General features: G+C 42.1%; 1 protein-coding gene across 1 annotated transcript in view; it reads left to right on the plus strand. All coding sequences in view use genetic code 11, as the record gives it.

Moving 5' to 3' along the window:
• Nucleotides 1–224: 224 nt before the first annotated feature.
• Nucleotides 225–25155, plus strand: part of EGR_02192 (Translational activator GCN1) — a gene marked incomplete at both ends in the record, with an annotated part of 29910 nt that continues 4979 nt past the window's right edge. The window contains 29 exons of the mRNA XM_024491441.1: nt 225–445; nt 1002–1126; nt 1173–1357; nt 1565–1724; nt 1794–1891; nt 2046–2124; nt 2196–2450; nt 2507–2582; nt 2650–3071; nt 3142–3293; nt 3601–4017; nt 4095–4562; nt 4633–4908; nt 4978–5247; nt 5311–5705; nt 6124–6493; nt 6575–6886; nt 6957–7151; nt 8013–8259; nt 8945–9066; nt 9143–9509; nt 10634–10989; nt 13120–13389; nt 14683–14898; nt 16757–17017; nt 19136–19300; nt 20127–21086; nt 22167–22568; nt 23844–24103. Coding sequence (XP_024354294.1) covers nt 225–445; nt 1002–1126; nt 1173–1357; nt 1565–1724; nt 1794–1891; nt 2046–2124; nt 2196–2450; nt 2507–2582; nt 2650–3071; nt 3142–3293; nt 3601–4017; nt 4095–4562; nt 4633–4908; nt 4978–5247; nt 5311–5705; nt 6124–6493; nt 6575–6886; nt 6957–7151; nt 8013–8259; nt 8945–9066; nt 9143–9509; nt 10634–10989; nt 13120–13389; nt 14683–14898; nt 16757–17017; nt 19136–19300; nt 20127–21086; nt 22167–22568; nt 23844–24103 — 8102 coding nt within the window. The remainder of the gene's footprint in view (nt 446–1001; nt 1127–1172; nt 1358–1564; nt 1725–1793; nt 1892–2045; nt 2125–2195; nt 2451–2506; nt 2583–2649; nt 3072–3141; nt 3294–3600; nt 4018–4094; nt 4563–4632; nt 4909–4977; nt 5248–5310; nt 5706–6123; nt 6494–6574; nt 6887–6956; nt 7152–8012; nt 8260–8944; nt 9067–9142; nt 9510–10633; nt 10990–13119; nt 13390–14682; nt 14899–16756; nt 17018–19135; nt 19301–20126; nt 21087–22166; nt 22569–23843; nt 24104–25155) is intronic.

Here is a 25155-nt window from a genome sequence, read left to right on the forward strand (position 1 = left end):
CCATAACTTCTTAAAAGGTAACGTGGTTTTATGGACTAAGAGTCAATTCTATTAATTATAAATATGCCTAAGCTCTTAGAGACTTGGAGTTGGTACAAGGGGTGGAAACTGATTGTTATAATTGACTGGCACACCATGCGCTGTTTGCAAGTTGTCACGCTGACCATTCCTAAGCTCAAGCTTTAGTGCGGTGCCCGTGTTTGTTATTGTTAAATATGGTGGTGATGTTCAACATTCCTCAGGCGACTGCCGAGTCGGGAACATCATCAGCAATAAGTTACGAAAGCATCCTTGTTGAGTATTTAAAGAAGTCGTGGCTCCTAAATAACAGGAAGGCATTTGCACGCGTAGTAGAGTGCACTATTCGTGCTCTCTCTGAGGATAAGGCAGACACTTTGTCCAAAGTTGCAGGAATTTACCTGCCACAAGTTACCACTACGGTCAGGTACTATATAACCTATGGTCCTATAACTTTCCTAGTTTTTTCTCCCGAACTGTGTTTGCAGCAAAATATCTCACCTTTATGCTCAAACAACTGGATATTAATGACCCGTTCGAACTAAGAATTTTTAGGGAAATGGTATATCAGCGTTTCGTTTCTCCTGAGTAGTTATTAGTATAATTCGTGGGTTTTTTGCGTCTCCGAGTTGCTCTGTTCCAAACGACTTATTCACCATCAAGTGGGTCGCGAATTGTGTTGCAAACTATGGGATTATGTAAGTTGGGTGTAAGTTATGGCATCTTCAGGCACCTATTTCATTGAAAATGGTGTTCTCTATGTTGCATTCGTTAGAGCATATTGAAAGATGTCTACCCATTGCTTCTCTTGCTTGTGCTCTGCGAAAAGACGATGAAACCGTGAAATCATTGGATAAGGTAGGAATTTCATCTAAAGTTTTACAAATGTAGCTCAAAACTGTGAACACTTTACTCGAGTATGCTTTCTCCGGGAAGCAGGATTCTTCAACCCGTTTTTTGGTGAGTTCCATTCCCCGATTTAGTTCTGTCCTTCAGGAGCAAGCTGGAGGAATATTGAACTACTGCATTGATGAGAATTCCTTCAAGAAGCACTTCTTACCAGTTGTTGGTAGGAAACTTCTGCGGTCGCCGGAAACAGCCATTCCTGGTATGCTTCAAGTCTACATCTTCACCAAAGTTGTTTTTTTCCCCAGTTTTTGAAGTGATTTTAAAGGAACTTGAATTAACAATTGGTGAAATCGGTGCGGAAATAATTGATCCACTAATTAGTAATCTCATTGCCACCGACCCAAGCATCCGTGAAGCTAGTGTCTCTTCACTCGTTTCAATCGCAAAACTTTGCAGTGTCCAAAGCGTCACCATCGTCATTTACAATCGAGTAAGTTCTGTAACATATTTCCGGCTTGTCAGTTCTGTTCCATTACCCATTGTCTCCGAGAGGTCGATCAGGATTTCTTTTGAAATTTGAGTAGTACCAAGGGTATCGCTTCGCATCCATTCACATCCAGATCTAATTAACAAGGCGCAGGCTAGAAAGAGGTGCATGTTGGGCGTCAGGAAAGGATTAAACAAGCATTCGTAATAGGTACTATCGAAACTTAACGGTCCTGATGGTCGGCGTGCATCTTTGGAGGTGAAACTGACGCTCCTTCACGCTCTCGGCAGTCTGTCACAACCGAAATCGGGAAATGCGAAGGCCTTTCCCGAAGTGCAGAGGAGTTTCATTGATATGATCACTTCTGAGGGTGAGTAGTCTTGCTCAAGCCTAAGCTCTTCAGTGAACCCCTTGGTGACTGAAGTTTGTCTTCTCTTAGACAATGAGGACATGATCGAATCATCCCTGAAACAGTTGGGCTTGTGGTTGAAACTGCCGAAGTTCTCGCTTAACGAGAAGGCTCAAACGACCATTAAGGTAAGCATTTGCACACTATTTTCAATGGTTTTAAAAGTTACTGAAAATAAAAGGTGTTTGCTCAAGGACTAATTTGGTGTTATCTCTTCACCTGAGTCTCTAAAGTGAAGTGCTGGCCATCTTTTGAGCTTTCACTGCATTTTTCTTTTATCAGGAAAAGTTGTTCGCGAATAAGACCTCGCATCGAGTGAAAATGGCAATCTTCCGGTTCCTTGATGAAACTCGCCGATCAAGTAGACACATCCATAATACTTCTTCCGACATTACCAGTACCGTATGGTCTGATTCGACGTTTCTTTCTTAGGTGGGAAGCTCCCTAAAGCTTACATTCCCCTCCTCGCCACGGCAGCTCAAGCGGCTAAACAGGAGGTTCCTGCGTCGCCCCTTGTGAGTCAGGCGGTCGCAGCAGCAAGTTTGTGGCTTATGAACACTAGCCAACCGGGCAAGATTCCAGAAAATATGTGGTCTGTTCTGAGTGGCCTTAAGGTAACTCCCGAAGATCAGGACTCTATACCCTTGTGGCTCAAGGATCGCTTTCTTCTCACCACCTCTCCGGATGGTGAGTGACCTGATTCGTTTGACATTAATCACTTACCGTCTCGATTTCTTTTGTAGTTCATTCCTATCTCATTTCGTGTATTCATATTCTCTTAACGCACCACGCCAATGAGTTTTCCCACACCCAAAGGGGGTACGTTTATGAGAATTTTGTCATGACTGTTGCAACGCTCCTTCAACGCATATGTGCCTAATTACAGTGCCTTCTATCGCATCCTCATTTTGCTCTGGCTCTACACCGACTCACGTCAAGTCCTGGAGGACATCCACTTTTGCCTCCTCATCCACTTAGTCAAAGAGGGCAAGCGTAACCGCGTCGTCGGTCAATCGATAATTCAGAACCACCTCAATCTCTTGGTGTTAGAGTCCCTGAACAGGGCAAGCGATCTCTTGGCCGCGGGAGTAGAAAATGCACCGCGGTTTGGCCGACGTTTGGTACAGCTTGTGACCATGGTTGGCAAGGCGGCTTCGGCTACTACTTTAAAACTTGTAGAGTCCATCTTTACTAACTCGAGACTTACACCAGCTCTCGGGGATTCATTAATTCAAGAGGCGTTATCGGAAGGACAGAAATTGGGCTTATTTTGCGCCACTCTCTACCCTCTCAGTCATCCACTTGCAGGTGAGATGGCGGAACTCTTTAAGGACGGAATATACGTTGGTGGTTTTCACTGCGACTATTTTTATTCCAGTCGACTATAATCGGAACGCATGGATAGATCTTCTTTCGATTATCAGATTGCCTCGCAAAGCGGAGGCAATGGCGGCCTTCAATGAAGCAGAAGGTATTGAGGCCTTCAACAACGTCGTAGATCGACTTTTTGAACTGCCAAAACTGGATGTGGTAAGTGCAGCTTTCATATTTTTAAACCACAAGGCAATACTTAAAGCCCAACGATAAGCCTATAGTGTGTCTGTTAACAAAAGGTTCGGACCTGTTGGCATTTGAGTTTTTTTTGACTCACCGGCTTTACGTTTCCAAGATAATCTATTCAACTCTACTTCTAGAATGTAAGCTTCGACAATGAACCATCTTTAAGTTGTATATTATGTGCTGAGAAAATGATGACCCTGAATTTGTTAATTTCGCGAGAAATCTTCATCGAGCCTTGATTGTTTATGCTAAAGATTTTATGTTTTGATTTTCCTAGGCGCATCGCTTGATGTTACAGCGCCTCATAGAATGGTCTCCAGTGAAATTCGCATCCCACTTGGCTACCCGACTCTGCTCTGAACTGTCAAATTCCAAGTACACAAATGTCACTGCAGACGAGGTTGGAATAATGCTAGCCCAACCTGGCACCCTTTACAATCGAGCGCTCTTAGATAGTCTCCCTCGCTATCAGATAAACAGGTCAAGCATTAAGAGAGAAGGAAAACTATACTCTCATGAGACCCAAATGGACATTTTAGAGGCTCAGGCCAAGCAAAAGGAACGACGGCTAGCAGCAGGTGGCAAGGAGCCCGACTTTTTGGCCTCCGTTGCCCCACAATTAACCCCGAAACAACTCGGAATTATCAAGGCTGAGATGGAAAAAGAAGAGGATATACGCAAACGCATCTCCAAAGTACATTTTCATATTTCTCTCGGTTATTCGGTTTCAAGAAGTCACCTACGTTAACTTCGATTCTTCGTTTCTCTTAGCTCTTCACAGAGGGGAGTCACTTAATGGATCTTCTCACCATCCTAAACGACACCCTTCTCAACGAGAATGAGGACAGCCAGTCAGCTTCATTCGAATTTCTGTTACGCAATTCATTCAACCTTTGGAGCCTCACTGTCCATCTTTTGCAACTACCTCTCCTTTCCCCCCTTGCTATCGCTGCCCACAGTCGTCTCGGACGTCTGATGGCCGAAGTGGCGATGGTTCCTGCCGTTACCGATGCAAGGATACGTCGACAGAAGGCTCAGCACTTTGCTGCCTGGTCCATCAGGGTTTTAAAACCGCCCCGAATCTGTTTGAGGAACCAGCCACCGGTGCCCTCCTTCCAGGTTGCGTCTTTCGTCGAAGAGGAGTCGATTTGCGCGGAAAACGGGAAGTGGCATGCAATCTGTCGACTTTTTACTCTGCGAGAACAGTCTGAGGTAGTTACTGAGTGTCTTCGAAAAGATGTGAGCTTGGGAGCGATATCTGCGCTTTTGAGTGTGGCTGTCGGTATGGAGATATTTTCCATCTTTTCAGGTCATAAAACGAACAGCCTCAGGGGCTATCATTATCTCCGCTGCCATCCCCATTTTTGATCAGATTCTCGTCAAACATTCTACTTTTGCACACTTTGAAGAGCTTAAAAGCACTGGGAATGAGGAGAAAGAGGAGAAAAGATGGGCTCTGTGTGCTCATTATGGTGGGTTTTTGGCTACTGTTTGGAACCAGGTTCGTCCAACTGCTGGTTTTTATGATAATATTGGCTCCTATTCCAAGCTGTGTGAGGCACTGCAATTTGGTGTTATCTACAAGGTGAGTTGATGGCGGTGTGTAAATAGGTAATGTCAATGTTTGCAGTATCTGACGAAATTCTTCCTTCAGTTCTTACTGCACCTAATTGAACAACACTCTTTGGCTCTGGAGTTGGGTCTAATTGTTGAAGGCAACAGCAGAGACGATGATGGCCTGTCAGCCTTTTCTAACGATGTGTTCCAAAATACAGTAAAGCTTCACATTCACTACCTCCTTTACTTGCTGCAATACCAGCCAGAAAAGAGGGAAACTATTCTGATCTCTATGACTCCCATAGTTTATGACCTAATGGAACGTCTTGTAGCACCGACACATTTCACTCGGTCCTCTGCCTTGACGGTGAGTTTTGTACTGACTGGCCCAGACTACTTGAGACAGGCTTTGATCTCCATACCCTTTTAGGGCATGATTAATCTAGCGAAACACTTCCCGGATCTGTTCACTCACTCCCTCTCTCCTCCTATCCTCACAACTATCGTCGCTGTCCCTATCGCACATGGCAACAACGCTGAAGATCAACAGGAAAAGCAGCAGTCGGAGGATATTGCTTCTGTCGTCGCCATCACAGGTGCAAAATCATCCGATGGAAATCTGAACAGAGTGCAAAAGAAGAAGAGGAAGCGAGCTGCCACGGCGGTCGTTTCTAACAAGGCCATGGGTGAGGGAGATTTGCGTATGGACGAGAGTGTCGCAGACCCTACTAGCTGGCCCACTCTCTGTCTCATTGCTAACAGCCAACTGAGACTCTTTATCTCTCGGTGCGATCCCTTTGTGGAGGTGGCTATCGATGCTGACAGGTATCTTGTGAAAGCTGTTTTTTGGTGTTCTTTGGCATCAAATTTATCGTTCTTCATGAGTAAATCAATAGCATATACTTAAGAATTGCTCAATGGGAAGTTTAGCACAGGCGCATTTCTGCTATTTTTTGGAGTTTTCTGAGTGAATTGACACTCGAGGATTCATAGTCTTCGCAAGACACTTCACCGTATGTCGTTCCATGCAGGCAGTATCACTATTGCCAACTACCTTGACCAATGATGTCTGTACTGGTACACGGAGCTTGCCAGCTTGTCACCTGCTAGTTTGTGTAATGCCTTCATCATGGCATCCTTTTTATAGTTATGAGATGAAAATTTCCGGTAGGATTTGAGTATCTCACCTGTTTTAGTTCAAATTAAGTAACTTAATTCCCTTCTTATATTTACCGCTTTAAAGACTGTGGACTGCTGTGGGTTTGCGTGACGGTTGTGAATCGGAGAAGATGGTGGTGAACGCAGAACCAGTTGATGATGATCAGCAGGACCAGCAACAAGAACAACAGCAAGAGGGGAAGATTGGAGACGAGGAAGAGGAGAAAAGACCAAAACAGCATCATCTTTTTGTCTTGCTTCAACGTCCACGAAACCCTGACGTTCTTTCTCCCCCTGTACTGGCAACTCGACTTCTTTTGGAGTGCCTTCGAAAATCTGCTGACATCCAAAAGGCGTCTGCCTGTGCCCTTCAACGGTGTCTCAATGGGAAGTCTCAGGACGAGATTAATCGTGTTATTGACTACTGGCTGGAGGTCTACCGTTGCCTAATGGAAGTGCGTGCCTACTCATACTTAACACTTCCTCTATTCATCATAAAGGAACCCTCAATTTATCCTTCCCCCTCTGATTTCTAGAAATCTCAACCGAAGGTGGATGCTCACGGGAAGCCGATTGAACCATTGCCACCAAAGTACACCAAACAGCGAGTTGGTCTTGCCCATGCTCTTGAAGCTATAGTGACTTGTTCCCGGACACCGGGCTACTATCTGGCGTCTCAACAAGAAGCTCCCATTGTCATAGATGTGAACATTAAGCAGCAGAAGGCTGGCATATGGCTCCAGAAAATTTTTCGATTTCTTGTGGATGAGGGTCTACACGACTCGCAGGAGGAAGTGCGCTGCGCCCTCTTGCAGGCTGGTCTTGGAGCCACTCGAAATTATGGAGTTGTAGGTTACACTCCTCTCTCACTCGTTTATCCTAAGCGGTATAATGCCTTCTCCTTCTTTGTCTTCATAGACGAATCTGCAGCAGCTACTTCCAGTTCTAGAGGCTTTTTTAAACAAAGCGCCGAACATAGAGGAGCTGGATATGGTCCGACAGTCAGTTGTTGTTCTTCTCGGCTCCCTAGCGAAATACCTTGGGCAGGAGGATACTCGAGTTGGAGTTATTTTCAATCGTCTTCTTTCAGCTGTCAGCTTTCCCGCTGATGTGGTAAGTGTTGTCATTAGCTATAAAATATCCTATTTCCTTAAGTAATAAATGGATTGAGAGCCGACATTATCTCCAACAATTCACTGTCAATTTTGAATTAATGTGAATGCGCAATTATTAATACAAAATTATCATAACTGGGGTATTTTTGTGATTTACACGAGTTAGGGTGGAAGCAGCCTGAAACACCAAAGATTGACACATTTGGCGGTGGGTGTGGTTAGTAAAAAAAAGTTTGGGATGTTCTGCTCAGGCCATTTCTAATTTTAGTCGCAATATAACCATACGAGGGGCTTGAACTGATACCAAGGTGTTAGGTAACACCAAAATGAAACCTGCTTTGGTAAAGACTAGATCCGAAAGTGCATGTAGACTCACAGGAGGGTTAGAAAACGCGCTTCAGTTTCAACTTAGAAGAGATTGGAAAGGCAAGAGGACCAATTATCAAAATAGCTTTTGCGAGTTCTAGAGGTGAAGTGATCTTAAAGCTTGCCTTTGATGTATTGGCGCAAAGTTGAGCCGGTTTTTTGGACAACAATTGGTTCTTCGTATTTGTATATGTGATCCTCCCGAATTCTTTACCTAAACCTGGGTTCGCAAACATTTGAAAGTTTACGGCGACTGTCAACACCCAATTTTTTGACAAACAGATTGAGTTTTAAACAGTGGAGTAGAATTTAGGTGTTTTTGATCTGAGAATAATTTAATGTTTCAGTTTTTGGGCATTCGGTGTCATCTTAGAATAATAAAACATCTGGGTTGTGATAGTCAATTTTCTTCCAAGAATCCGTTAGTGATGCATGGCCTCTTTTTTAAAGAAGTATTATTAAAACTACCTCCGGTGTGCGTGTGTGTGTACAGGTGCAAAAGGCCGTCGAGGATGCGATGACCCCACTGGCTCCGAAGCTACCCATTGAGCAGTTAGAGAAAGTTTTCCCTCGTCTCATGACTACGCTTTTCTCCTCTTTGGGTTACGCGGAGAGGCGTGGAGCTGCGTACGCCTTGGCTGGCATCGTCCGCGGATGTGGTATTGCCACATTGAGGCAGAGGGGCATCATTGATAGGCTTTTAGCTGCTCTGGAAGACAAGAATCCAAAGTTCAAGGAGAGTAAGTCCACTTTGTGTAACTAAGGCCCTAAGCCACCGTAACTAGGGGGTCGTTTAAGATCTGTGGCGGGAATGGTTTATCTAACCTACGTTTGTAGCACGGTGATATAGTGCCCTTTCCTGAATTCTTAGGATTTTGGTTGCGTTCTATCAGTGAACGTCCAAACTGTGCGAATATATTTACTTCGCCACTGTTGTTTTAGGTCGCAGTGTATCAAGTTTCTTTCCGTTGGCTATATTATAGGTGGTTATAATCCATAATATTATTTTGCGAAAGTGGAAATAGTTTCATTTTAGGTTCTAGCAGCATTTTTTAGATTTATTAGTGTTTTTATAATGCCGCGTTTTTAAATGATAATATTCACCTCTTTCTCTACTAATCCCTTCCGCCCAGTATCAACCACTTTATTGATTGATATCTTGAAGTACTTTTTGGAAAGAATGTGCTAGGATTTGGTAAATAATTATTAAGTCGTTTTTTATCACCCCTGATCGAAATATTCTCTGCAGAAAGTGAGAGTTAACCCATAAAACACCCGTTTTTTTCTTCCAAAGGATAATAATATAGTTGATGGGTCAGTCATGGCTGTAGCCTAGTCCCCTCCCTCGTAAGATATCGCGAATATTCACTGCTTTAATAAGCATATTTGACTTCTCGAGGTTATTATCCTACAACTTTCTTCAAGGTGCTCTTTTCGCGTTTGAACGCCTGTCGCTCGTGCTGGGGCGACTGTTTGAACCCTATGTGGTGAAGCTCGTTCCCCAACTGCTCAGTTGTTTCGGAGATCCAAACTTGGGTGTTCGTGAGGTAATTACCGACCCACACAACACTTAAGCCGCGACTTTTTCTGTTTGGACTAACTCCATCCTGTATGCGCCTTTAGGCCGCTTCAGTTACCAGTCGGGCTGTCATGAGCAAAATCAGTGCTCACGGCATCAAACTCATTCTACCACTTCTCCTCAAAGTCATTGACGAGGACAATTCTTGGCGAACAAAGTGCCGTACGTCTGCTTGCACCCCTTCATGTGTCTGCCTCCACGGGGAGCTCACTTATCCTTCTGTACCTGTAGAGGCGGTCGAGGTATTGGGCACAATGACTAGCTGCGCACCCAAGCAACTCTCCTCCTGTCTGCCGCAGATTATGCCCCGCATCCTCACCGTGCTGATCGACGCGCAGGTGAACCTCAAGAAGGCCGGGGCCTGTGCCCTTGAACGCATAGGAACAGTTATTCGCAATCCCGAGGTTCAAGGTGCGCAATGCCCTCTCTCCTTCTTCTTGATAATTTAATTACATCTTTTTGTGGGTCCTTTCTACAAAAAACAAAGTAGGCGCAAAAGCTAGACAGGTTCCCTACTGGCTTTGATTTTAAAACGTTTTGCACGTGTTTCAGAGCTGTTTTTCTGTTTTTTCCCCAAGGTTCTACACTGATTTTTATCCGGTGAAGTCTGACTGAATTCCAACAATGATCATAAAACGGGAATCGTCAAATTCACAACAATATTGAAGTAAATGGATTGACTTTGGAATGGCAGTTTTCTATTAGAAAAGACAACTGTAACAGTAAACCCCTTTGGAGCAGAGGCATTAATACTTAACAATCCATTTGTCTTGCTATGAATTAAGGATTTTTTTATATAGCTTGAGTTATTGAGACACTTGGAGCACTGAAAATGCTCTTTTTCACAATATGACCAGTCAACATCTGAGAATAAAATTCACCGACCTCTCAAATGACTGTATTTAATCGTAGTCGCACTGATATGTCAAATAGATAGGCTGTTCTATAAATCTATAGGCCCAAACCTTTCTGACACGTTTAGTGCGGTCAGCTTTCATCAAAAGGGATTCCGAATACTAGTTTTTTTAGTCATGTCTGGGAATAGTCTCGTATCCAACCTTGGCGCTACTTAAAAGTGGTGCAATAAAAAATGGCTCGTTGGTGCTACCACATAAGCGCAGTAATCAACCCAAAATTTTTCATGATATCTGTTTTCGCTACGTCGTTTTGTGTGTAATCAAGAAATTACGAAGGTCTTCCGTTACAAGCTGTTTTCATTAGATGTTGGATACCTGATTATTATCTTGTAAATAGGTCACATGAAACACCTGAGTCCTCTGTAAGTCTGAATAGCTTTAATAAAAGCTTATGAAGTGGTGTGAAAGGAGCCTGTGATTCCTCCAAATTATTCATTTTCATGCTTGGAGTGGCTGAATAAAAGCTTACGACAGTTCACGATGAAAACAGTAAGTCATCCGTTATTGATACAAATTAGCGTATCAATCAAATATTGATGACAGCCATAGTTTTTGCATTTACCTAGTAATGAATAACATGATAGTGGCTCATTGGTTGTATTCTCTCACCTGAAATAGCCCTCGTGCCCTGCCTGATCAAAAGCCTGCAGGATCCACTGACCGACAAGGGGACGTGTCTCCTGACTCTGCGCGATACCTGTTTCACCCACGTGGTGGATGCTGCCAGCCTGGCGCTGATCATGCCTGTGCTACACCGCGCCTTTGATGATCGCTCCACATCGATTCGCAAGGCGGCGGCGCAGATCTTTGGCACTCTCTACAGGCTCGCGCGTCGAGAAGACCTCGAGCCCTACATTGTACAGATCCTGCCTGGTCTGCGCCATTGCCTCCTCGACCCCGTGCCCGAGGTGCGCTCCGTCACTGCGCGCGCCCTCGGTGCCATGGTCCGAGGCATTGGTGAGGCCTGCTCCAAGGTACTTTCACTTCCATCCATCCTCTTTTCGCCCATTAGTTTTATCTGGACTTATGTTCGCTCTCACCAAATAAATTTGCCAAGCTCTTGCTCCGTATGGCTCTATTCTGGAGCTATCTCAAGACTTCAACTGGAGGCCCATTTCCAAAGGTTTGTATGAGCCGATTTTGGCAAATACATCACGTTTTAATGCGATTTTTTAAAAACATAAAATAAGAACTTGTTTCGCTTTATAGGGAGTCTCACAAAGTTTACCGATTTGTTATGAAACCAACTCGAAGACTTACCTATAGGCTTAACGGTGAAGGTAGTGTTATCCTTCATTCAAAGCGGAAGCGTTTTGTGTTATTTTCGTCTATTTTCTGGTGCTTTGGCTATTTTATCCTGTTCTGTGACCCTTCATGCGTAAGATATAATGACTTTTAACATAGAATTGGGATCAACGCAAATTTCTAGTTCGTTCTGCGAAAACCTTAAAGTCAAGCTGTAAACCATTTAGTAAGGGCATTCTTTAAAAACATTTGAGATAGAGGTGTCTTATTTTCATTTTTTTAGTTGTATTTTGCTTAGTCTTACGGAGGATTGGTGTTGTATATATTTACATTTAAGCATTCACTTTTAAAGCGTATTGAAAGTTAGCAATAAGTGCGTCGAGTTGTTTCCATTGAAAACCTGTCATTGTTATATTTCTTTTTTGCGTGGAGGCTCCAATATGAATGTGCAAGATTTCACTAAATTACTTTTTCCTTCTGAGCTCGTCTTAAAATTCAGATTGCGGCTTCTTCTACGGAAGCGTCTTTGAGTGCATTTCGTGAATAATATTTGCCTTTGGTGTTTCTGAATTAGTGTATTTAAGTCTCTTGGATACATTTTCACACATAGCGGTCTTTCAATTCATTTGGGATAAGGTGGCATACACTTTAGCGATTCGTACAGACTCTTTTGCGCTTGCCATTTTGCAAGATAAACGCTTGCTTCGACTTATCACAAGCTGTAGGCAAAGATGTTGGTTAGTTCTAAAATCGCCCAAACGTCTTGCTCAGAGCACCAGTGAAGAGTACTATGTGTTTTGATAAATTCGCCTCGTTTTACGGCCGTGTTTCTGTAAAAGAAAACGAGATTCGTTGACCTTATTTAACTTCCACCTTTCCAAACATGTGTGCTTCTAATCTGTTTTCAAACTTGGTGTAAACTTTAGATTAATCGAGAAGGGCGATTTTTCGGACCTTGCGAAAGGACCCAGTTACCCTAATCTGGTTCTCCGTATGCTTGTGCTTTTAAAGTCCTTAAGTCCGAGTCTGTGGCTAATCTTTTGCATATTGTGCTTGAATTTGCATTTCAATGCGATATGATTGTGCATCCATATAAATACTAATAGCCTAAATAATGCCTTACCATGAATAACTCGGGTTTTGAGCCTTGAACATATTTTACTAGCTAGAGATTAAAGGGTGAAAAACGATGTAAACATCACGCACATTATTTGGACAACCAGTCTCTATTCAGAGATATTCATTGTATTAATTTTCTAACTTTTCACACTCAACTTTTTAACAGGTTAAAGATTTAATTAGGATTTCAGTGTTTGAAAGGTGTGAACTCGGCATGAATTGTCTATTTTACTACCTACTTAAGTTGAATTAACCTGTTCCCAGTCTTAGCTAATTTGATTTTGAAAATTTGATGATAGTACAGCTTTTCAGATTCAGGTGGATCTATAACTTCGAATTTTCCTTTATGGATCATGTTGCAAGGGTACAGCTCAGGGCTCTAAAGAAGTACATTATCAAAGTGGCTACCTAGGTTCGTAGCTATTCGAAATAAATGGACAAACAAGTGCCCCTGCAATAAAGTTTCACGGAAATTGCGAAAACATGTAAATTTTTCCACACTCCTTTCCCCTGGTGATGGTGCTAGTTAAAAGTGGAAAATTTAAGCTATTGTTCTTCACAAAACATTCAGGGTTATAATATATGCATTTGTGCAATCAACTTTAAAAACAACTGCTAAAAAACTTGATAAGTCTTCCCCTCCTGATGGTGATATTTGGAATGGTTGAAGAGGGAATAGTTGATCTTTGCCAGGATATTTTGCACCGAGTTCCGCACTCATTTGGATTGATCTCACCCAGGATCTTCTGCCATGGCTAATGACGACGCTGACATCGGAGCAGTCCTCGGTGGACCGGTCGGGCGCTGCTCAGGGCCTGGCAGAGGTACTCGGTGGAATGGGTCTGCCGCGACTGGAGTCCATCCTGCCCGAGTTCATTCGCACTGCGGAGTCCACCAACGTGCAGCCTTACGTGCGCGACGGATACCTCATGCTCTTCATCTACCTGCCCGAGGTCTTTCGCAACGAATTCTCGCCCTTCATCGCGCCCATTCTCTCACCCATTCTCAAGGTCAGGCTTCTCCTTTCTGTCGCTCTTTACAGTAGATTACCTCACGTGCCAGCCCCTCAGTTCAATTCAAGGAGGTGTAGTTTAATATTCAGTCGAAGTCACGTCGGAAATTCCTTTAAATGGAAAGAACAAATGAGTTGAAAGGTCATTTAGAAATTGCATTTTTTAAATCTCCCTCCCGTCGTTCCCGTCTCCCTCTCGAATAAGTTCTACACATTGGTAAATCATCTTTCGGTAGAACGGTTTTGAAACGTAGTTAGAGTGCGTTGCTTATAGCCACCTCGTTTTCATTCCAAATTGCAGTAGGTTCTTCATTTTATCAAACACACCTGTTTCCAAACTGTGATTTCATCGCTGTTTTATTTATGTTCGATTTCACTTCTATTTCTTTGGAAAAAAAATTGCTCAAATAATAATACTTCGATATTGCCTCAATTTTTTATGCGGCCCTCTCTTGTAAATGTGCAAATTCTGAGGCCATTATTTATTCCGATTACCCTTATTTACATAGTGGGATCGAGAGTCGATCATTTCTGACATCTCTATTTTATTATTTGTAATGATTTCGTGTCCGGAAGTGTATTAGCATATTTTTAAGTATTTTTGACTGGAAAGTGTCTGTCAAGGTCGAGAACTCGACTGAACACATTCGTACATTCAGCACAGAAACCTTAACGTGGCAATTCGCGTAAACTGCACAATAAGATTTATACCTCAATCAGCACTTATGCTGTTTGGTCATCCTGACTCGAGTGTCATTCTTGACATTTTATTTGTCGCACCTCTAGATCCAAATTATTAGAGAAATACAAACGAGGAATGTGAAATCAACTGAGTGAAAAGACCAAAGTTTGATGGCTCATTTTCACATAGACTTCCATAACGTTTTTTCAGGGGAGATAGAGTGAAATGAATTGTTTAGAATAGAGGTGAAGGCCGTACAATACCTTACTGCTAACGCATTTCTTTGAAAACCTTTGCTTCAAAATATGAGCAGCTTAGAAGTTTGCTGTCCAGAACCCCATCTCCAGTAGTAAATCTATTGATTATTCTCCAGTGCTTAGATTTCCTACTTCAAATTTCCAAAAACAGTAATGAGTTTTCACAATGTGGTAGTTAATTTGCGTAAAAAGCAGTTTAACGCTCTATTTAAGTCATGCTATCAGACCATATCCTTTATAAATTAGGTCCATTCTTAACTAATCCTTATTTCGTACCTTTAATGTGTATGATATATTCTTCGTTTACTAAAAATGTATAGAGTGAAAAAGATCCTTCTCACTTATTGTCCAGGGTCTTGCTGATGAATGCGAGTACCTTCGTGAGACAGCCTTGAGAGCGGGTCAGCGTATCATCGACCTTTTTGCAAATGAGGCCGTGGAACTGCTGTTGCCCGAATTGGAGAAGGGCTTGCTCAGCGTTGAGTGGCGCATTCGGCTCTCGTCGCTCCACCTCACCGGTGACCTCCTTTACAAACTCTCCGGGGTCTCTGGAAAGGGAACCACAAGGGTATTTCATCTGCCGTTATTTCTTGCAACTTGTCGGTTCCTCCAGTAAATGACTCCCATTTGAGAAAACGTCATTATAGGTTAATTGTACCTGTGAGAGAAATTTAATTATAACTCTTGCTACAGCATTAGTTAAAATTACCTAAGGGAACTGCGCCCCTACACTGATTAACCTATGTATCATGCGGAACTATGTATCATTGTTTATAAGTACGCTTTAGGGTGGATTTTACTGCCATTTGTACTCGGAATAAGTACGATCGCATTTAAAAAATTATCTAATTATTTCAGTTCTTAACAACAGTAATGTTATTTGAACCAGCCGCGACTGCGTCTAATTCCATTAAGATAAAAAGTTTACGGCTCTGTATTTGTTACTATTCCCCCATTTAAAGTATTTCATGAGTGAAAATGGATGCACGGGGATTATTACGAAGCTACTAGTGAACGCGTGTTCTTTAAATACTGCAATATAAATACCCGAAAATGGCAATAATGCTGTATTCCTTTAGTCTTTTTGGTTGTCTCTGATTTGGTGTGAGTTCATTTACATGCCAAATACCACTCGATCTGGGCTGTTACTGTGCGTACATGATGTGAAGGCTGCGCCATGCTTTGATGTGATCAGAATTGCTTTTTAAGAATGGGGAATTGACGTTTGTTTTCGGATTTATAATATTTCTGAACGCTTTCAGCCTTTTAATCGGACGGAATTTCACGATAAGCTGGTCCCTCAAACGGTCAGGTTGACAAAATTTATTTTAGAGTAGTGCAAAGAGTGACCAAAATTATAGGTTTTTATTGAAGATCACTAATGGCCTTGATAAGCAAGTGCGAAACCTCTTTTTTACTTCGTTTCGTAACTTGGGTTGACGAAAAGCAGGTGTATACACCGCAATATAAACTGTCCAACTCATCTCATGGCCCCAACGTGACGACCATGTAAAAGGCGGCCAAACTCACCCGAGGTCTGGCGCCACAAGCTACCAAGTCTGTTAATCGAGTGCAAAACATGAGAGTAGATTCAGTTTTTAAAGATAGTGGTTATCCTAATTTTTAAATCAAGTCCTCATGAAGTATATACCGCTCCTATTTTGCGATTTCTCGGCTCATCCATGACAAATCACTAATATGATGGGTGTTTAAAAGCTAAAAGCTTCTTATTAAAATTAGAAAGCTATTATTTAGCATCTCCTTCCAAAACAGATGATGCATTCTTGGACGAAAATTTAAGGAATAGAAAAAAGTGCTAATTTATAACATTGTTGGATCAGATCCATCGGATTTAGAGTTTTCGGATACATTAAGGCTGGAAGTATCGGTCGTGTAACTCGTTTTCGGAGCCTAAATTTGCTTCATTGGAAAGCGCTGTTATTTTTTACGTGAAAAACTCATTTAAAATGACAATAATCTGGTATGTGGCATAGACTTACGAAACTTTTGCGATTACGAGGACAAGTAAAGCGTCTGTTTGTGTTTAAAATAACTGTGAATGTGAAAATAAGATATTTATCGACTATGCGATTTGGAGCCCGAATTTTGCGTTGCGATTTATAAGAATTCACTTTAATTGGGGATATGATGCCAGGAGATTTGTGCGCTTTCTTTCCAGGTGGACGTAGAAGCCAATCAAAGTGAATTCTCAAACTTTCAGGGCCACTTAAACTGCTTTTATAGAAAACTAACTTTGTTGGTTATCATTTGGATAACCAACTTAAGGAATATTTGGCAGGCTGGTTATGAAATATTCAAAAAGTCGATCCTTTGGATGATAAACCAACCATTCTCTATCTTATTTACAGTCGACTTACCTCACCCTGGTTTTTTGAAATGACCCTTAATGTTCTGTCTCATCCTAGACCGCCGACGAGGACGACACATTCGGGACGAATGCAGCAAGCGAAAAAATTCTTGAGACGCTGGGGGAGGAGCGACGCAACCGCGTGTTGGCGCGTCTCCACATTGCACGCTCTGACCCCACCTATACAGTGCGCAACGCGGCCAGCCACATCTGGAAGATTGTGGTGGTCAACACACCGCGCACTCTTCGCGAACTTATGCCCGTTCTCGTACAATTACTTCTTACCTCCCTGGGATCTACTTTGCGGGAACACCAGCAGGTCCTGTCGATATTTCATTTATTTATGGTGACATCATTACGTCTGTCTTTTCATCTGTTACTTTATGGCACTCAAACTGTTTATGATACCTAATAATAGCTTTGTTGAGGGAGATTAGAATCATGAATGCCTAATCGGAAACGAGACTTCGTAGACTTAAAATGGACGCATTATCAATAGTACTTAAGGCTATCATTTTCCTGTGGATTTGGAGTTAAAATAATTGCTTAATATACTGTCTATGACCGTCAAAAACCGGCTCTTCCGACCTTTTTTATTTTTTAATTGCTTTTAACGGAACTTCATAGCAGCCAAAGCCTGAAGTGGTGGAGTAGACAAATATTATGACGCCCACAAGTTTAGAGGGGGAATCGGAGATGTGGAATCTACTTGTGACCTCGCGAAAGGCCACTACAAAGTAGCGCATGGATTTGGTTGCATCTCACACCGCCTGATATTAAAGAATAATCCTCTAGTAGAAGTAAAGAATAACTCGAAACCTGAACTGCAGGTGATGTAATTGAAGTTCCATAGAAGTCGAGATGTAGTAGACTGAATAGCCACTATCACGAAGCATCTAGCATTTCGCCGCTGCTTCGGGGACAAAATTGGGGTGATTTCAAAATTGGTAAGCCAATTTCAGGTACCAATGGGTTGAATGTTGGAAGCTGATCAGTGTAGTTGACATCCAAACGATTGATTAAGTCTTGGGGTGGACTTGCTTAAGAAGAACAATCTTGAATGTATAAAAATTCCAAGGTGCCCAAAGGGTATTATAGGTGAGTGATGCGTCTGGAGGTCGTTCAGGTTTCCAGCATCAAACAGCTTACGATTCTTATCATGAAATTTAAATGAAACCTTAGGAATTAGTAGAGGAATGTTTGACTCACGGTATTAATACTTTCCATTCAAAAGGCAGAAATTTTTATCTAGGCGGCTTTAATCATCCGTTTAAAAATATTCCAGTATTGGCAGTATTGGCGATCCGGTAGTTTGGATTTGATTAAGTATGGTCTTGTCAACTAAAAACAAAGGCGAATTTATTACAAATAAAATATTAAGATTTCTACTATTTTTATACCAGATTATTTATAGTGTGTCGATTTTCATGTACTGAATATTTTGGATAGTTATTTGACTGTGAACAAAAACCATTCTCTTCCCTCAAGTCCTTACTCTTAGACAAGTTTCAACACCACTAAAGCATGGGCTTTCGTAAAGTGTTTTCGCAAATGTAGGTGAAGGGAACTATAAATTATACTGATAATTCTTTAACGATGGAAAGTTCATTTTGATTACCAATTCTCAGTTGCCCCGAGGAATTATTTGAAATTATACTTTAAGTCCGCTAATATTCTTGTAGTACAACCATTGGATTTTGTTATTTTAACTTCTTTACTATCGACTTTGTGTTTAAAACTCCATAGATTTTGATGGATTTTATTACCGATGCATAGTGATGCTGGCTTTGTATTACCATTAACCTTAGCTTTTTGTCAAAGTAGTAAAACAGTGCCACTCCTATTTTTTTCAGTGCGACAATTAGATCTCTCGTCTTTTTTATACATGGTTTTCGCTGGACGGGTTCTAATTTAGCATAATCGTTTCTTGGTCGGTTAAAGTGTATCATGAATCAATTTTTAGATCTTGTTTCACGACTTGTTTGCGATGCGATTAACAGTGACATTAGCTTTTAGTTGAACGTATTTACCGATTGGTATAAGCTGGGGGAGGAGGTTAGGGGGGGGGGGGGAACGGCACTTGTGTACGTAACTGGGTACTGACTACCAAGGACACAAAATGGCACTATTCTCGCGTATTTGTTTGCATATTTAGAGCCAATCTGAGTGTTTAAGCAAGCGTGAAATGTTTGGGAGCAGTTTCTGGGATCACAGATATCTCCAGGAAATGTAGTTACATTCAATTAGAATAATTGGTGCGAAAACCGTGAATGGGAATATTAAAACTAACCAGTGAGATGAATCACACTTCACATATTTTTTTACCAATCGGACGTTTAATGTGGACCGAAGTTATATTAATTTAAACCTAAGATACTAGTCAGTGATGTGCACCGTTAGTGTTGTCTACGTTGATCAATCAAAACTTACTTTTTAGGTGGCTGGTCGGGCTCTAGGTGACCTTGTGAAAAAGTTGGGTGAGCGCGTTCTTCCTGAGGTGATTCCACATCTGGAAGAAGGCCTCAATTCGCCAGACGAAAACAGGCGCCGTGGTGTCTGCAACGGTCTCATCGACATTATGAACAACTGTCAGCCAGAACAGGTACGTCTTCAATTGGTTTTCCTATTTTCTTTTAGGTGGATTTTAGAGTCAAATTTTTAGGCTTAAGCCAATGCTTTAATAGTTCATGGTTCATAGTGTCTTGTGACCGACACTAATCTAAGAATATGGAGTTCTATCAGCGTTTCACATTGCTAATAGGCAGCAAAAGCTTCAACAAAGGTTCGTGTTATGATAATATTTAATTTTGTAAAAACACGGATGGCAAAAACGGACTCCTACGGCTTGTTTCATTGCATTTGATAATTTGCAAACGGTTTTAAAGAGCACACTTGGTGCGTTCTATATTGACCGTTTAATGCACTTAGACATTTTTTGTCGCTTGAACGCGTGGTTACCATTGCCTTTTATGAAGAATTCTAAATGAGTACTGAATATTTATGCAAAATACTTGAAAAAAACTGACGCTGGTATGGCTCAATTGCCCTTCTTAAAATGCGTAAATGCCCAGTTTAGTTTGGAGGACGAGATGTTTTCAGTAACGGGGGTGTTAGGTTTTTGCACTATCTAGAGGAAGGAATAAAGACATTGTTAGATTTTACACTGCTCTTAAAAGCTAGACGCATCATGACGTTTTCTGCTTTGCTATTGCACAAATTGACCTTACAGGTATCAGCTACAAATGAGTAGTTAACCAATTACGTGCTCACTGAATGATCCGAAACCATTACATAATCCCATGCCTACCCGACTTGGCGTTGGTGAAGATGCCTGGTAGGTAGAGTGGATACAAAAGTGTTATCTTAAGTCATGTTAATTGGTGCTGAAATGTATCCATAGGTCAGCGAAATCTTAACACGTCCCGTAGATTGCCTATTTCTCCGACCGTCTGACCTCGCCAATTCGTCGAAGCTTGGTCGACCCCTCGGCGGAGGTTCGTGCTACCGGCGCCCGTGCCTTCGATCTGCTCTATAGCGGTATTCACCTCCGAGCTATTGACGAAATTCTTCCTGAACTCTTTGTCCTCCTCGACGATCCACAGAGACGTGAATTTGCTCTAGACGGCATTCGCCAGCTCCTAGCCATCCGAGGTCGAGCCCTGATGCCCTACCTCGTGCCAAAGCTCACCCATCCCCGTCTCGACGCCAAAACTTTTGCGCATCTCGCCCCCATTGCTGGGGATTCACTGGCGCGCCACCTCGACCGCATTCTGCCTGCCTTTCTAGAGGCCGCGGTCGGTGTCGATGCGTGCGCAAAGGAAAGTGCGGATCTACGCTACTGCAGTATCGTTCTTGCCTCTATTAGTGATACCACCGCTGTGCGGTCCATTTTGCAGGAACTCATTACCGGTCTCTCGCTTAGTGACTCCAACGCTACACAGATTGAGTTCACCAGTTTGAAGCCCAATACGCCGGAGTACTGTTACGCCTGTCTGCGTCTTCTTCACGTCTACTTGGAGGCCTTTCTTGTGGATAACGCGGGAGAAGAGGAGAGAGAACCCCACATGATTTCTGTGCGTAGAAAAGTTACAAATGTTATAACGGAGGAATCCGACAATGATGATAGCGATGGAGAAAACACATCAAGAGGACGAAGTGGTGATGACGATGATGATTTCATGGCAAAAAATAATGCGGGTGATGACGATGGCAGTGATTCATCAGACGACCATGATATGTTTCCTCGGCCAAGAGATCCCAAGGAATCACTGAGATGCCTGCTACCTGATTACTACTCACCACTTTTGCGAAATCTCTCCAAGCTTCTCGCTGTCAAGGACTTACCATTAATGACCTTTGCTTGGGCCTGTCTTGAGGCCATTCTCAAGGTAAGATCTCCTCGAGACATTCTATTGTCAACTTTTGTTCATTGGTTCAGTTTTAAATTCATTCTGTATGGAGTTTTAACCTGCACAGTTCAGCTTTAATCGCTCTGTAATCTCCATTTCTTTTGATGGTCAGTGTTCGTGTATGTTGCCGTGGTGAATGTATTGTTATGTTTATGTGGACAGAAAACTGTGTACACCACATGACAAACGAATTTGTCCCAGATGACTGAACTTGTGTTAATTGTGTTTCATTTGAGACTGTTAGCTCAAACGTCATCGTGATCTACTTGTTCCAGCCTGTTACGTTTCATCTGGGCAGACGGATTAGCACACAAAAACACTTCCTAGTTAGTCACTGGCCACCATGCAGATAATACTAAGTTGTCATCGCAGCAAAACCAGTTAAAACCAGCCGCGTTTTGTAATTTTGGCTTGTTTTTTGTGGTCCTTGTCTTTTTATTGTGTTTTGATTGTATCTGTCCTGATTTGCGATAATATCCAGACGGACGACTGGAATCCCAGTATTGCTAGAATATTGTGGCACCTTATTCGAAGTATTTTTTCCATTGTAACGTATCTAGTTTAACGTATGTGAAAGGGACCATCATATTTGTACACAAATAACAATACCTAATTTGCACATTACTACTCACATCGATCAGTAAAAGTAGACTTAGTCCCGAAGTTGATATCTTTTTTGACTCAGTGACAAATCTCTAGAAGCTGACATTAGTTCCAAAATAATTACTTGTTTTAAAAGTCGTGCTTGGACACATTCATCGAAACCCATACTGTTAGATTTTTGAGTATACCTTTGTTTCAGTGTCAGCAGTACCAGTTCAATACGTATTACTAAATTTGAAACTCCTATATGATGATGAGGCTTTGGAGGTCCTTGACATCTGCCTCGTAAACTGATCTACTTCCGTTATAATGTTCTGACAGCTTTCAAACTCACTGTTGAATGCCGTCAAACATGTTTCTGCATCAGTATTGACCTCTGTTATTATTCTGGAAGTGTCAGATGTAAGGAGGTGGTGGTTTACAGCGCCTCACGCAAATTGAAATCTATTTCTGCAGTATTGGTCCACCAATTCAATCTCCGGTGACAACGTGATTGAGCTTCAGAAGGCCATCAAGACGGCCACTGTGGACTTTGTGAGCAACCAATTGCGGTTGCAGCGTGAGCGCGCGCAGGACGTGGTGGCAGGACGACTGATGCTACTACCAGGCTTCTCGGAGCCCACTCTGCCGCTGCCCTCTCTGGTGCGCTTCTATGCCGACTGCATCCTCCAGGGTAGCATGGACGCCAAGGAGCCCGCCGCTCAGGGCCTCGCTGAGTGTGTTGCCCTATCCAGTGGCGAGGCCATCCAGCCCTGTGTGGTGAAGGTTCTTGGTCCCATGATTCGTCTGCTTGGCGAACGGCAACCACCCGTCGTCCGAGCCGCTGTCACTGAAAGCTTAGCCACACTTGTTGAAAAGGTGTGCCTCTTTTTCCTGACTCGGTGTCTGTTCAAATTGTGTAGTGTAGTTATGATGAGGTTTTCTTAGAGATATGCTAGTTGAAATAATCGACACATAACGATCTATGTGACTTCTTAAAAATGTGCTTTCTCTATCTTTAGGCTAATCAAATCACGTTTTGCCAACAAAGAAATAATCGTTGGTGACGATGCCTTTTGTATTGTTTGAATACGAAAGGAAGTGGTTACCAATTTTACGCGTTGAAAAGAAAACAATTCTATGGTCATCAGTGATTTATGCTTGAAGTTATTCTAGGAGTGCCAAGAAGACAAAAGGGATGTTTCATAATAAATCATTTCTCAGCAGGGGTTTGAGAGCTTAGTAGCCTATGTGGCGCAGGCTGAGCTTCGTGCCATCGGCGTGAATTCAGATTCTTTGAGAAATGAGCAGAATCCGTATGGTAACATACCCAACTAAAGCATTTGCCGGTCTCTTGCAATACAATAAATTTGTGACTTCTTTGGTTGGTCATATAGTTTAGACGGTCGAAACATTTAACATCTGACAGTCTTCGGTTGTTATGACGACCCTTTTGTGGAGTTTAACCGCCTTAGATTATATCAAATCGCGGGATTCTGTAAATAACTCAATTTTGGGACATCCTGTGATGTGAATGCATGTCTAGGTCAAAGAGACGTTTTTAGATAAACTAACTACGGAATGTTTGAAAATGACGTTATTTTATGTTTTGGAAAAGCCCACTGCTATTTTTTAGTGTTACCTGACATTTGTTAGGCTTAATAGACTTACAGCATTGCCTGCACCCCTAAATTGCGTACCAACACTATTCAGTTGTTAGAATCGAGTTATCACCTTTAAAAAGCAACCTTTACCTTCCTAGATCTATTAGTGACTTACGGCGGAGTACTGGTGTCACAATACTTGCATTATTCATTCTAGATAGCCTAAATATAACCCATCTTAGTTCATAATCAGCAAACCAGCAGTCGAAAACTTACGGATATTTCGGTAAGCCATTCCCCACTTTTAAATCCTAGACATGCCAAAAGGGTGGCTTAAACCATATTTCGGAGATTAAATAACTGACTATCTTTGGATCAGAAAGGGAATCTCGGTAAATTTCAATTCATGTGGCATGTTGCATATGACCTTGGGTATTGTGTGGAAGTCAGTCCAAAGTTAATATCAGCATCTTCAATCCAAGATTCTTTTGGGGTTGTATTATTATTCTTGGTTAAAAAAAATCAGGATTACCACCACTTTTTTACACAGTGTCCAACTTCCACGCGTCCATTCTCACCGCAACTGCTAGTCACTTTCTCGAAGGTGTTGGGGGACCCAACGAAAGAGATTCGTCTTGTAGGCGGTCTGGGCTTGGCCAACGTGCTGGCCATCTCACCAAAGCTGGACTTCATATTGGTGGACATCTGTACCATTCTGGCCACCACCTTCGACGTCACCATCGCCAACCCACCTTCCAGCCGGCCGCTTGGACTTCATCAACAGATACTCGCTGCTGCGGCTACCTACGCGTCAGTTTTTCAGCATTAACTTTTCACTTATTATTGGGCAATAAAACTGAAATATTTAACTTTTAATTGCAATTTTATGCGATTGTGAGTTACATAACCAATCATAGTTTATGCTTGAATGATTGATGTATTGTTGCCTGTCTACAGCGAAGAAAAATGCGGACAGGTTTGCAGTGATAGTCAGTCTATGCAGAGTTCGAGGTTAAATACTTTAAATTTCAGTTTATACTGCCCAGCCATTGTTAATTGAGTACTTCATTGACCTTTCAGTCGTTATTGCCCAATCTTATCTAACCAAACACCACCCTAATTCACCATATTCGTCTGAATGATCGTAGTAGACATCCTCATGCCGCATTCATTCAGTCACAAAATATAATGTTTCCGATTTTGTGCTCTGACAAAAAGCTATATGACTAATCTAAGGGAACACTCAACCTATGGCGGAGTTATGCCATCATTAATGATGATCCGTTTACGCCTGCTTGCAACGGAAAATTCAAAAGACAGTCTCGTTCCATATTTTGCTATTGCAAGTTTGAATGAAGGATGCTACTTATCTCAAGTTTTGTAGTTTAAGCATAGTTAAGTGAGTGTTTTTTTCTGTCAGTTTCTCTTGACCATTATTTACCGAATTGTCTAATTATTTTCAGCGGATGTTCACCACTGTAGTGATTTGATCGAGTCTTGGGACGTCATAATAGTAGTGATAGACCGCAAAGTGCCCATCGTCAAATTTTTATGAATGGTAAATTTCGTACAGTGTTTTAGCAATGAGTGGTGAAAAGTGGTTTATCTTAGCTACGCAGTAGGAAGTTGGAAGGAATACCTTATTTACATCATTGATTTGTTTCAAATGAACTAACTTTGTTAGGATGGAACCTGTGCTAAACCTTTCTTCAATTCCATGTTCAGTTATACTACGTAATTCAATCTTATAGTTACTCCATGACTTTAACTCGGGTCTCCCCTCTGATCTCTCTAAGCTCACTTTGCTGCAGTAATCCTTCTCACTTGAAATACACTATATCGCTGTAAGGCACCGGTGTTGG

Source organism: Echinococcus granulosus (assembly GCF_000524195.1).
Source record: "Echinococcus granulosus chromosome Unknown EG_S00009, whole genome shotgun sequence".
Lineage (NCBI taxonomy): Eukaryota > Metazoa > Platyhelminthes > Cestoda > Cyclophyllidea > Taeniidae > Echinococcus > Echinococcus granulosus.